We start from the raw sequence: 14,442 nt of genomic DNA, 5'->3' as shown, positions 1-14,442 counted from the left end.
CATCCTCAGCATAAAAGATAAGCTGCTGCCTCACTGTTTTTGGAGTGTTTTTGGCACACAAGTTCATGTGCGTGTTACCTGGTAGGGCTTTTAGGATGAGCCAAATAACGGCCCCCCCCAAAAAAAATCAAGTTGTCTACTGTAACAAATCTTAATATCCTTGTCAGTAACTAATAGATAGTTAAAAACCACTGCTATTAAAGTGTTATTAAAAAACTATTAGGGAAGTTTATTCATACTGTTTTGGACCACAGTTTTTCAAAGTGTTTGAGGTAAATGGTGGTTGTGCCTCAGACTGAAGCCCTTTCCCTTGGGAGGCAGTGAAATGTGAGTTTTATACGTGTGCTGAAATAAAGTCGTCAAGAAATAAGCACAATATGGTGCTGCAGCTGTGGGCCTGTGACTTGTTCGGTGCCATTCTTGAGGAGATTAGGAGCCTTTGGTGGAGGTTCTTGATGTCTTGCGAAGAATCAGAAAGATTCATCCGGTAGCCCAGAGATGAAGTGAAGCCAGAACAGGGGCAGGCTCATTAGGAATTGAGAAATGGAGCGTGTTTCATAGAAATATGTACGCAGTCATCAGAAGGGAGGCGGGGAGAGGGAGGAACAGGCCTCTGGCTCGTGTCTCGCTGGGATCCTGCCCTTTTCCCCTGCAGCACGTCTGCTGCACTAGTTCATCTGTTTCATTTTCTCACTGAAAAAAAAATAAACAAAAGGCTGAGCCATGGCGAGGGACAGGAAGAATCTTAAACAGTGGCCGCATGGGTTGCTGCCAAGGCGCGTACGTGTACCCTGTTGCTTCTTGTATCTTCTCAGCTATAAAATGTGAAGAATAACGCTTAAATTATGTATCGTTCAGTGTTATGCAAGTTAATTATCTAATGCTACACAGTCCTCTGAAGACGAGATGAGCTATATAAATGTTGTAGAAAGCTTACCAAGGGTCTCCGTGTGAGGTGCACAGAAACTCTGGTAACTGCGGAGCCGGGAGAGCTGGGAAGCACGAGGCAGAGGCCTTTGGGCTGGCCGCGTGTGGACTTCACTCAGCAGAACAGCAGCATTCACCTGAATTTGTCCCATATTTACAGGGTAACGTGTAAATGCTTCTTCTGGACCAGAGCTGTCTGCTCCATTGTGGTAGAGATGCCCTAAGTGTCCAAGCTTTGTAACTGAAACGCAGGTGGTGTCGGCTGCTGTGGCTGCCCCGGGCAGCGGTGGGTTCAGTGCCACGGCAGTGGGAAGCTGAAAGGAAAATGGAAGGCCGGAGGTAGATGTGCAGTGCCCCGTGAGGTGGAGTTCTGGCGGTGTCACTGGCCGTGTGACGAGCCAAACCGGGCTGGGGTGAGTGCTGTTGTTTCCTGAAGCTTTTTCAGAAGGCCTGGGTGGAGGTAGATCAGTCAAAGGTATTAGTAGCAACCTTTTCTCCAGCTCACTTTCCTGTTACACACAGTAACTTCAGCTCTCCTCTGCAGGTCTCTGAGCAGGGCTTCTCTCTTAGCTGGCTTGACTAGCCAACTCTCCTTTATTTACTAACAGGCTTTTTGGCTGCTTGCCATGGGTTTTGCAACCAAGCAGCGTCAGGGTACGCTCCCTTTGTCACCAGTGTCAGCGAGCTCTCCTGCAGTGCCTGAAGCAGTTCTACCAGTTCCAGGCTTAGAGCGGCTTAGATGAATAAGTTGCATCTTACTGGAAGGTCAAATGAAAGAAATGTGTTTGTAAGTCTCATTGCTGGACAAAGTGCAGAAATATACACCGATGCCAAATCAGGATTGCTTAACAATATCCTGCTTTAAAGGAAAAAGTAGGAAAGGCGTTGCTGTGCTTTGATGTCTTTTTCTGTAGAAGTTGCATGAGGCCACGTAATGAAATAGGCTATTTGGAGAATAAATGATTACTTCCCTTCAAAGGGTATATCTATCAGCATCTCCTCCAAATAACTGACGTCTACATTTAACTCCATAACTAGATTTTTTCCACACAGCTTTAAAACTGAAAATACTGTTGTATTTTCTGACTGTTATGTACTGTTATTTATAAGATTAACTTATTTCCTCTGTATTTTATCTTGCAGATCTTAACATCTTACAACATGTATTTACTTGGACTGTTGTCTTTGCTTGTTTTGCAAAGTAAAGCCTTCAAGACAAATTTTCCTGATGAAACTATTGCTGAGCTTTCTGTGAATGTTTACAATCAGCTGCGAGCTGCAAGAGAAGATGAGAATATTCTTTTCTCTCCTCTGAGCATTGCAATAGCCATGGGAATGGTAGAGCTTGGAGCCCATGGAACCACTTTGAAAGAAATTCGTCATTCATTGGGTTTTGACAGCTTAAAAAATGGTAAGACCTTTCAATCATGTTTTACAAGGGGCTTTTTGTCTTAAAGAAACAGATAGCAATGCTTGAAAATGCTTGAACAACCATGAAAATGACCCAATGATGTTCATAGATTCTTAATAAGTAGACTTATTGACATCTTGTTTGGCCTGAGTCTGCTGAGGCATGCTTGAGTGGATTCCAAGTCAAGAGATGCCTATTTACAATCTTGACTTGGGCACCTGAATTTTAGGTGACTGCAGTTAGCTATTATCTTTGTTCCTTTCTGCAAAATAAGGATGCTTTTGCCTCTAAAGGCGTGAAAAGACTTTTGGAAGTATCTTTTTTAGGGCTTACAATGAAACCTGAAAAGGAAGGCAGTCGTTTTAGGCAATATAGTTTAGAAGAAAGTATGAAAATGTTGGTAGTTTGACTGAAGGCATTACGTCTTACTTAGACAAAACTGGCTTGGTTCTTATAGGTAGAACACGTAGATTTTACCATATATTCTAGGTCTTTAATGTTCTGTTTGCACTGCATAATACATCATATAGGCTTGCAGGCTAATTTAGGAAATAGAAGCATTTTGGTTGTTTCAGCATGATACTCCACATGTTCCCCGCAGCCTTCCTGATACACAAGATGCACTTTTTGCAGAGAACAATACTACCGTGCCATCCTGTTTGTAGTATGGGATAAGCAGTCATGCATCTGGATGTAGTGCTGTGAAGTGCAAGCATATTCAATGCAAACCACTCTATTATGACTGCAAATGGAGAAGATGAGCAAAGGAGGAAAAAGTTGTTCTGAAGAAGTGGTTTCTATGAATTTTGATGTTGGAATGACTGGTTTAAAACCTGAATGAAATGTCTCATTCCTCAAACTTGTTGGAATTTTAAGTTCTCAGCAAACAGATATTGGGGAAGGAATTCTGAATACAGTTCAGAAAGGAATTATTTGGCAAATTTTCTTGCACCATACCTCTCTGCAGATTATGTCTTTCTGTGGAAGTTACGGTGAATATTTAGTTCTGCAGTTTCTCTAAATGTTGATTAAACTGTCCCCTAGCTGTAACTGAGGGAGTTATGCAACAGATCTGAGCCAGACCATTCACCATTCTTGCATCAGTGCTATTCAGGGAAAGTACTCCAACAATTTGAGATCGGAACATATAATTGAATTCAAATTTTAAGCTAGAATTTTCAGCTTCAAGTAGGCAACGCAACACTAAAAGCCTTATGTTTTGAAGCAGACCACGTTTTTGAGTCCTGTTGGCTTTTGGCCGCAGGAGCAGTTAAATGGCTTATGTTTTTTTTTAATCCATGTAGTACCCTGGGAAATTCTAAACCTGATCTTTGTTGAAGGAACCTTGTGGGGGTCCCTTAGCATCAGAACTTAATTTTCCCTACCAAGCTCCTGAACAGTTTTTAGGAAATAATGAAAATTCTGTTGGCTTTGTGGTGGTAAAGCACAGCAGTATGACTCATAAGAATAATTTTAAGTTACTCCTGGTGTTGAAAGGATTGCTTTCGGTAGCTTTGTCTGTAATGGAGTTCAAATGGATTGTTAATATTGCTAATTATAGGAAGTGGAAAGAATAAGCTCTAAACGTGTTCTGCCTTGCAGATTGTTTTTTCAGATCTGAAGGTGTGTTCAGGTTTCAGTCAATGAGGCTACATGTGCTGATCACTACTGGATTTAGAAACAATTCTTTAAAAAAAGAATCTTTTCATAAAATGACTTTGAATTTCCAGCAGAAAAACATGGAATAACTTTTTCTAAAATCTTCTCACTGAACTTGTTTTTCTTTCCTCAGGTGATGAGTTTACCTTTTTGAAGGACCTTTCTGATATGGCAACTAGTGAAGAAAGTCATTATGTTCTGAATATTGCTAACTCTCTTTATGTGCAGAATGGATTTCACGTCAGTGACAAATTTTTGCAGTTGGTGAAAAAATACTTTAAAGCTGAAGTAGAGAATATAGATTTCAGCCAGAGTGCAGCTGTAGCTACCCACATCAATAAGTGGGTGGAGAATCACACAAATAGTAAGTCCACGTGATTTTTACATACTTCCTGCAGTGAGCGTTTGTTGTGTTTCCAGAGTTACACAACATTGTTGAATTGTTACTTTAGTCTTAAACAAAACAGATAAAAGTCAAGATATCTCCTCCCATTAAAAAAAACATACTAGTATCACCTCTTTGTGCGTTTATATTTTTCCCTGTGCAGGGATCATCTGTAATATTTACTGAAGGAGAATGTTTTAATGGTAGTCATTTTAATACTGATTTTGGTATTAAGTTATTGCTAAATGCAGAAAACACCTCTACAGAGGTGTTATTGACCTATGCTTTGGATGTGTGGGAGGATCACAAATGCTGAGAAACTCATAGGTACAAGGTACAGAGAAATTGAATACTAATGACTGCTAAAGATAATTTTAATAAGCATAAAATCAGACCCTGTAATTTAATCTTTCCCGTGTGAGGGAACTAGATAGCATGTTGAAAGGGTATTTGATTGTAAGAATATTGTCATCAGAGTTTTACAACAAAAACATGTAGCAGGGGAAAGAAGTAAGTATAAAATGACTGATGGAAATGTACCTGTTAGATCTGCTTGGTGTGATGGTTGTTCACATGTGGCATCCCAGTGATGTGACACTTTCTGAATGCATGTGCAGCCAAGGTATGGGGGTGAATTTAGTGCCTTCTTCTAGGGATCAAAGCATAATCTCTTTGCAGTTCATCTGGTGCCCTCTGAGGGATGGATGATATTTTGAGCGATTCAACAGAAATTCAGTTCTAACATCAGTTGTACCATTGTGAAACTGAAGGTATTGGAGCCTCCTTTAAGGAACATAACACCATCATATTGTACAAGCATTTAAGAATCCATAATGCTGTATGGAAGTTTACAGTACCAAAGTGGGAAAACACCTCGTATAATGCTTCTAGACCATTTTTAAAATGATCTAGTTTTTCCAAGGGAAAATGGAGCCTATTATATTTATAATAAATTCTGCCCTTTATCTTAAGCTGCAGAAATAGAGGGAATATAAGTAATGCAGCACCTTGCCCAGTGTTTTCAGAGAATCATGGTGTCTGAGGGAAAAGTAAGACTCTTATAAGAGCACCCAGGTCTCATGCTTAATAGCTGCCACATCTGCTGACCAAGCTCATAACCATCATCCTGCAAGGAACTGTCGAGCTAACAAAGGCAGCTATAGGTTTCGCAGCATTAGGTTGCGATAGTAACAGTCCCTCAGCCTAATCTCTGAGCACTACATTTTATTCTCTCCTGTCTGCCAGCTCTGACAGAAGGCTCATTTTCTCATTAGGTAAGGAGTATAAGACAGTCAGGTTTCCAGCTCCAGCATGTTTAGCATGATGGGAGGCTCAGAGCAGAAAACATAAACGAAGGTTTCTCTGGCCTGAAAAATTAACATATGTTTGTGTACTAACAAGATGGGGCTGAAAAACACAAGAGGAAATGATGTACCAAATAAAACAGGCAAAACGTGAAGTATATTCCTTATTTTTTTCTTTTTTCCAACCATAAAGTATGAAAGTATGGGTCATATCTCATTTTTAAGAATGTTCTAGGTAAAATGCAGTATGAACAGTGAACCAAAACAAATAACTGCCCTGTGGTACACAAATTTCACTCCAGTTGATAGGTGTCATATGCTCCAGAAAGCAGAATTAATTTGTTTTAAACCATGGATTAAGAAGTAATAATCAGTCTGAGGAATGTGTTTATTTTAACACCTTACACTGCAATGTCAGTTAAAAATAGGAACAAGTAAGAAAGCCATCTGAAGTAGGCTGTAGTTCTTCAAGAACAATGACAAAGGTGGTTGGTCAGTGCACCAAATTTAACAAACTCAAAATTGTTTTGCTGAAAAGCAAGCTATTTAAGGTGAGTTAAGGCAGGTGAGACTATTCTCGTGTAAATTGTTTATTTAGGAGTAGGAGCAAAGCAGCTGCTGTTCTCAGCTGACACACTCCCTTGCACAGAGCAGATGCTGGATGTCTTGTGCTTTTTCAAGAGCTAGGGTCAGTGGGACAAATGCTGAGCACTTTTTTGTATGATTAGTCCTTACTAATCAGTGGGACGTTACTTGATTAGAAACTGAGCACTTCAGAATTGGCCCGGGTGAAGTTCCAATAGGTATGCTTATGCACTTGAAGCACCCATTTTAAGTGCTTCTTTGGATTGGAACCCAAGTTTGTAGATGAGCAGACCTTAAGAGCATAATGCTGAACTGTATTATAGCACCTGTGTAAATATTTTTGATCCCTTTTCTGCTTGATTTCATTGTGGGGTTATATTTAAGTAGTGATAAAGAAACAGTTGAATAACATGTACCAAATGAAAGATTTATGCACCTACACTGTGATTTTAGGTTTACAAAACACTGACAATTTAATTTGAGATTTAATGGAACATCTGAATTGGAAATTACATGTTAGCAAAGCTCTTTATTTTCTTGCTTTTTTTCAAGCTGTCTTAAGTTTTGATTTAATGCTCAATTTGACATGCAGAGTGACAGTTGTTTTTCTTCTTAGATATGATCAAAGATTTTGTGTCATCAAGAGATTTTGGTGCTCTAACTCATTTGGCTCTCATCAATGCAATCTACTTTAAAGGCAATTGGAAATCACAATTCAGACCTGAAAATACAAGAACTTTTTCTTTTACTAAAGATGATGAAAGCGAAGTGCAGATTCCAATGATGTACCAGCAGGGAGAATTTTACTATGGTGAGTTGGAGATTTAGCAATTTAAATCCAATAAGTCTTCCCCTAATAGCTTTGTTGCAGTAATACCTATTTGTATTGTTGACTGTTCATCCACCTAGAATTTTAAATGTGGTGTTTGCCCAGTGAAGGGATGCTTATTTGATGCTTTCTTAATGTGTGTGCTTTTGTATTATACTGGATAGCAACATATATAATGACATCTTTTATTACTTTTTAGATATGTTTGGTGCCACGTGGGGAATTTCAGAATGTTTATCCATTATCTCTAAACTCTTTACAACTATGGAGCTATTCCTGCTTCTTGCTAAAATATCCTTGTGCTGTGTTAAATACTAAAATGAATAGACTGGACATTAGGAAAAATTTCTTGACTGTGAGGGTGGTCAAACACTGGAACAGGCTTCCTAGAGCAGAGGTTGCTGCCCAAAGCCTGTCAGTGTGTTGATGAGTCATTTGTATAATGTCCTCATTAAAATGCTTCAACTTCAGGTTAGCCCTAAAGTGATGGTCAGGTAGTTAGACTTGAAGATCTTTGTAGGTATCTTCCAGCTGAACTATTCTAAATAAATATAAAGTCTAATAAACATAAAGGTTAAGAATAATGCTTGTTCATTAATGCTCTAACATCCTTAGGTGAAATATGAGTTCTCTGAATAGCAGAGCTAATGATTGTTTTTAGCTTAAGCTTGAGCTCCAGATGGGTTCTACAGTGTCTAGCATGGGCAGTATTTCACTCATTAATAAATTCTCTTCTGAATAAAAAAAAAAAAAAACCTCTACCTGTTTCCATGGAACTCTTGGCAGCTTTAACAACCGTTAGAGTTCTCTCTTCAAACGATGGAAGATAAATAAGTTCAGAGGTATGATTACCTACAAACTGTGATTGCCTAAGCTTACCTTCTTTAAGAAAGCGGAAATCAGGCTCAAATCCTATGACGGAGAAACCATTATAAATTTTATATAGAATTTGTGGGTCATCTTTAGCTCCAGTACTTGGTAAACATTGCCTAGTATTAACCTTTTATTTTTCCATTCTCTCTGGTGAAGACAGAAGGAAATACTACTGATAGCATTTTTTGGTGTATTCTCTTGTAGGAGAGTTCAGTGATGGCTCCAATGAAGCAGGTGGTATCTATCAAGTTCTGGAAATACCATACGAAGGAGATGAAATTAGTATGATGATCGTTCTTTCCAGACAAGAAGTTCCGCTGGTCACACTGGAACCCCTCGTCAAAGCCTCGTTGATTAACGAATGGGCTAACTCAGTGAAAAAGCAAAAAGTGGAAGTATATTTACCAAGGTGAGAATATGCTCCCATGTCAATAAAGGGGAAAGACTGCATTCATTTCGGTTGGAGCAGCAGAGGAGGTAAAACCTGAACGTCTTGATCAAGTCTGTAGTTATGTAGCACCCAAATGAAGGTTGCTGTGACAAGAAAGCCTTGAGGGCATTCAGGGTAGAGTGGTGGTAGTTTGAGCAACAAGTGAACGCTGCATTTGTGTCCCTTCCAGGTGTGAGCTCCTGAAAGGATTACTTCATCAGAAATATATTCGCTCTGAATGATGGCTCCCTTTTTATTGCAGAGCTCATTATGTTAACCATTCCATTTAGACGGGAGCCATAGAAATATTGCTAGCCTCTATTAACAAAAGCTAAAATGTTTCATTTGGGTACTAATTAGATTACTGTTTGCTGCTAATTTTAAAAGTTCTACTGGTGTGTCTATGTAGACACAAACGGCTGAATGTTGAGAGGTAATTCCAGTCAGTCTTTTTTTGCCTCTTTCTTATTTATAAGGGTTGATTTCTTTTTCTTTAGAGCAGTAAAATATGTTTATTTGTAGACATAAGTTATGTGTTCAGTGGTGTATTTACTCACATATACCACTTAGTTCTCTTTCCTAGAATTGCTTCATCTGCCTCTAATTGTTTTTCCATGCTTACCTTATACTTGTTTACTACTAACTGTGTAGTTGGTTCATAATACTCTTCAAGTGATTCATAATGATTTAATTGAAGTGTTGATATAACAGTGTGGCACAAGCTTGGTGTGGATCACCCCTATGTACTCAGCTTTCTGTGGTGCTACGCAAAACAGTACACGGCAGAAGAAAAATACAGTGAATTCTTTTAATCACTAAAATAGTTATTGTTTTCCTGTGATTTGGAGATTTGGGTTGGTCATATTTGACGAGTAAAGAGCAGGGCAAGAATCCGTGCTTTTTATCAACTTCCTTTCCATAGTAAAAACCATTCTCAAGGAGCTATCTGCAGCTGAGCACCATAAACCAAGGGCAGCCAGGATAAATTAGGTTGAGATGGACTGGTGCTGTTGGCATGCCCTGAATCCAGCTCAAGATAGAATTCTGCTTCCCTTTAAAGCCATTATGATTGGAATCACAGTGAGGGAACAGCAGCATTTTGGGGCTCTGTATCTTTGTCCTGCAGTAAGTGCTCCTTTTTTAGTAATGTTTCATTTGAAGAAGGCACAGCAGCAGAGTTGCACCGCAGATTTTGTACAGGCTGAGCCTAATGCACAGTCTTGGCATTTTGTGGTTGTTTTTCACCTGGAGTTTCATTTCCCAGGAGCTGTGAGCAGAGACTCCAGGATTCTCTGCAGCCAGGATCTCAGACATGAGTTGGAGGTTGAGGTTTTGTGTGGTCATATAACTTCCTTATTTATTCTGTGCCCAACAATTCTTTCCTCAGGCTAGTTTTCATGCCTGCCACTCATTTAAGAACCTCAAAGAACTTGGTAAATGTTTTCAAACTGAGGCTATACAGAGGTAAAACAGGTACAACCAGGTGCTGATTACCTTCAGTATTTTCTGATTATGAGATAGCTCTCGTGAGCTTGAAACGCCATGCGGTAATACTGCAATTTCCTTATAAAAATTAAAGATTGATTGCGTGTTCCCAAGGTGTTGGATTTCCATTAGGGGTTTGGAGGGTATCTGCAGGATTTTTATCAATGCTCTAAATAAAAACTTCATAAATATTTTATGCTCTGACTCAGGAAGGCGTGTTATGAAATGTGGCCTGCAGGCTCTGTCCACTGAGAAACTGAAAGCAGCAGTGGAATAAAATTAAATTTTTATATCCTGGAAGATGCTATCCAATTATAAAGTGAACATTTTTTAAACTTATACACTTGTAATAGGGCCTGAACAACTAGCCAAAGCAGAAGTTAATCACAACTTCCCAGTTTCTGTCTGCATTATCTGTGTGCAAATGAAATTGCATATTACGCCTCTTAATAGCAAACGAGAGATTTGTACAGAATTGTTAAATTATACTTTCTCATTTTCATTTTCAAATCATTGTTTCCAGCTTAACCCAGACTAAAGTGATCAACAATTTAATCCGTTTTTTGCATAGAAGTGAAACAGACCATGAATCTAATTTACAAAACTAACAATTTATCTGAAGAACACAGGAGGAACTGCTACCTGGTGACAGTACCCCAGTCTGCAGATCGCCTCTTAAAGACTGTCCCAGCACGCTTGGCTTTCTACAATGACCTTCCTGCTTTTGTGTTCATTGAAAGCATCTTAAAAATGCCTGAGATGGTGTTGAAATAAGTTTCTTTGTGTGATTTTTGTTCTCTTTCTATCAAAAAACCCAGGCATTATCCCCTTTTAACATGCTGTCTTGAGTCCCCTTCTTATGAGGCCATTCTTATTGTTCTTGGGATGCAATCACAGGAGGTGTAGAACTGCACTGCTGAAATAAATACACACTTAGCCAACGTCTGCAGCCCATGTTTAGCCCTGGACAGCAGGACTTTGCCTGAGAAAGAGCCATAACCTGCCTTGCTCTGCTTGGTTAGAACAGCAGCGTGGCAGGATTATTGTTGTTTGATTTCAGTCTATTAAATTATGCAAGCTCGTTCTAGCACCTCAGGACAGCCTTGCTGAAATTCCAGCTGAAAAGTTGGAATTGATGTCAGCTAGCAGCTTGGTATTAAAAGCCGCTTACTAGGCTGAAATAGTGATTCAGATCCTGAGGGCCACTTTTCCAAGCAAGAAATTGTTGATTTCTTGAAATGGAGCTATTCCTCTGCTTCTTGTTCTGCAGAGTGCAATGTATTAGAACAAAACTGAGAACCTGGAATTTCTTGCTTTTTCTCACTCAGAATTTATAGTAATTTTTGAAATTCTAGCCTCTGGGATGAATCGCGTTAGGCTGTAGTTCACTTCTGCTGTGTAACTAGAAAGCGTGCTTAGTCCCACATGATCCTGAACACCTAAGGACTTCAGTAAAATCAGCATTTCAGAAGGGTTGCACAGCCTCGTACAAGATGAAGCTGTCCTTTTTCTGTCTTGAAAGTCTATAAACTAGAAGAAAGCCTGAAACGGTTAGTGCTTTATATAAAACCTAGAGCTTCAGGTACACAACAAAGGAGACTGTCAATGACATAAATATGTAATTTGAATCTAATGCTGATGTAAGTTTTAAATTTGAAAAACATGAAAATATTATCTTTCTTTGCTCAACTCTCCAGAGAGCTCCTTTAGTTTCTCAATCTAATACTACTTCCAAAGCATCCTTCTGTCCTTCATTTCATGTGGGAGCGACCCAAAGACAGTGGAAATGAAGGAAAACATTTTTGATCAGCTTTTTGGACTGCATTTTACGTATAGGAAAGACTTCACAAAGGAACATTGGGGTGGGGAGCTGAATTCCCATCTTCACTTCTCGTTGTCTCACTAATAGCTAATGGGCAGTCACTATCCCTTGCTGCTATTTCTGCTGAGTGCTTCCTAAGGCTGCCTGTGGGAGCTTGTAGCCATGTACGTGTGTGTTGGTGAACCTTCCGGAACTGCTTAGCTATGAAAGCTCTCCTTTTGACTCAATAGACCAGTCTTTCTATTTCGTTTCTAGCCCTATGGTGAAAACGTTTCTCGTTTTCCCTTCGGTGTCTGTGCTTTCTTACTTCCGTTCAGTCTTTAATGTTCCCAGTTGCAACTTGACTTCTGATACTAAAGTACTGAAATCCACTTTTCATGCTATTTTCAGCATCAGAAACACCTAAAAGATTGTAGGGAAAAGGCCATCTGTTTAGTTACAGGGAACAGATACTGCAGATAACCGTGGGCCGGGGCTAGTACCGTGTAGTTCAGCATTACCAAAGTCTGGCCATACAGCAAATACCTGGCTTTGGAAATGAGACCGGCTGTCTCTTCTGTGGGTTAGGTTGTAGATATTCTAAACAAAAACTGACATCACTGGCTATAAGAAATACGTGGAAATCTAAATATTATTAGAGCTTATCTGTAACGTGCTTTAGTATGTGTGAGGAAATAGGGGAGATACTATTTTTGAGTGGTGGCTCATTTAGATTGCTTTTCTGACCACGTGAGACTTCCTAATTGTCACAATCCTGGGCAATCATTTATTAAGAAATGCCTTCTATTTTTATTTACCTTTAAAAATGCTGCTGTGCTGATGCATTCCATGCCAGAACACCTGAGAAGCTTCCTCTAGGACGTAAATCTTCTGGTCTCTGATTCTTTTGAGAACTGCCAAAACAATAAAACCACAAGTATCAGTTCTCCTGTTTTATTCCAGGCACAGACTGGAATTCATCTGGACAGGTTACATGACCACATGCGATGCCATCGGTGATTTGTCAGTCCTGAGCTCCGTCCAGATCTTATTTTAACTTGCATAAAATTCTTCTCTGGGTAATGATTAACATTTATTCTATCGCGGATCATTATGAATGCACTTGGTGTAAGGGAGGAAGATCCACTTGACTCTTACCGAGTCATCTTTTGATGTCCAGGTTATTCTTTTTCAAGCTGCCGAGGCTTGTACATGCAGAGGTATCACTCATCCCAGCTTTTCATCTGCTGTTCGCTGCTCAGATTTCTGGGTTATACTTTCTCCTGGAAAGAACATGTTCCTACATGTAATTGAGGAAGCTTAGTCCTGGAAAAAAAAATATTATAAGAAATTGCACAGAAGGATATTTTATTTTCTTTGGATCTAGCACAGACAAGAACCTTCACTAAAGACTGCAGTGTAATTGCAAAGTTGTTTGTGACTAAAAGGTTTGCTGGAGAAACTAACAATACTGTATGTACTATATATTTTGCTGTACACTTGCTATAACCAGTCATTGTCAACATAATTTAAATCTGTAATGCTGTTAGTCTACAAAGAACTCACAACTCTGCTCAATTTGTCTCTTGCGTCTGTAGACTTCTGGCACCTTCTGGGCAGGGCTGCCATTGTATTTTGGCATCTTTCATTGTTTCTGTAGCTGCCCAGTCTGTTTCTGCCATATACAAAACTTGAGTCTGTTCATTTTATGAATACCAGGCATAAGTTTTTAGAATGTTTGAAAAGTCTTTGCAAATGGAACAAGGTCTTGGTCAAAATCGTGCCCTCAGGATAAATCTCAATTTGTGCTGCCTGCCAGAATAGTAATGTAACCTAGAGCACGGGTTTGCAAGCTAACCCTGAAGTCCCCAAAGTCTTGGCAGGTGATCGTCACAAGTGCATTTGCACTAGCAATTATTTTTGTTTTGTATTCATATTCAAAAGCCAATTAGAACTTTGCTACAGCAGCAGTTAGAAGCAAAGTCAGCAAAGCTTTTGTGTTCATAGTGTTCTATTAGTGTTCATAGTTGTTGGTCTTTGCTTAATCTGTATAAATAAAAACGGAGCATCCTTTCATATTCTTTCTTTGCCAACAGCTGCCTATGAAGTTTTTACAGTCCCTTGTCTTATTTATTCCATTCTAGTATGTCTACAACTAAATTCAGCTCTTACAGTAAACCTGTTGTGTAAGACACGAGCATTTTGCATTTAGCTGCTGCATAATTTTGTTCTGAGGTTTTATGGTCAGGGACTGTATGTACCATCAGCAAGTTTTTAACTGCTTCTGCATTAGAAAATATTTCAGCTGTGAATGTAAACTAACTTATTTGTAAGCATTTTTATACAAAGTGTCACTGCTATGCAACTAGTGCTGAATCTCCTGCTTTACATTATTTACCGTAGTACTTTAATTGTCATTAGCTAGAAATTTTAATCTTTAATTTAGGTACTGCTTCCATTCTGATTTTTGCAATTTTTTGTTACGTTCTCCAGGTTCACAGTTGAACAGGAAATTGATCTGAAAGATGTCTTGAGAGGTCTTGGAATTACAGAACTGTTCAGCCGTAGTGCTGACCTCACTGCGATGTCGGGTAAGAGGTTCTTGTTTTGTCTTCCAAGATATAAGAGGAAGTACTAAAATCATCCACCTGAAGATAACCGATAAACTCTACAGAATGTTGTTTTGATTCTTAAATAAAAACAACAAAAAAACTGTTAGCAAGTTCTTGATCCCTTGGGATTTGGGGATGATG

At 39.1% G+C, this 14,442-nt stretch overlaps 1 protein-coding gene across 2 annotated transcripts in view; it reads left to right on the top strand.

Moving 5' to 3' along the window:
• Positions 1 to 14,442, top strand: part of SERPINI1 (serpin family I member 1) — a 46,421-nt gene that overhangs the window by 21,761 nt on the left and 10,218 nt on the right. Inside the window, exons 2-7 of one of the 2 annotated variants that reach the window (XM_083848127.1) lie at positions 1,088 to 1,340; positions 2,071 to 2,338; positions 4,131 to 4,361; positions 6,888 to 7,082; positions 8,178 to 8,382; positions 14,183 to 14,280. In XM_083848127.1, the coding sequence (XP_083704253.1) occupies positions 2,089 to 2,338; positions 4,131 to 4,361; positions 6,888 to 7,082; positions 8,178 to 8,382; positions 14,183 to 14,280 (979 nt within the window). In that variant the 5' untranslated portion in view covers positions 1,088 to 1,340; positions 2,071 to 2,088. The remainder of the gene's footprint in view (positions 1 to 1,087; positions 1,341 to 2,070; positions 2,339 to 4,130; positions 4,362 to 6,887; positions 7,083 to 8,177; positions 8,383 to 14,182; positions 14,281 to 14,442) is intronic. The other variant, XM_083848126.1, reaches the window with a different exon arrangement.

This window comes from Anser anser (genome assembly GCF_964211835.1).
Source record: "Anser anser genome assembly, chromosome: 9".
Classification (NCBI taxonomy): Eukaryota; Metazoa; Chordata; class Aves; order Anseriformes; family Anatidae; genus Anser; species Anser anser.
The sequence above is the reverse complement of the archived record's forward strand: the minus strand, read 5'-3'. Positions and strand labels throughout refer to the sequence as shown.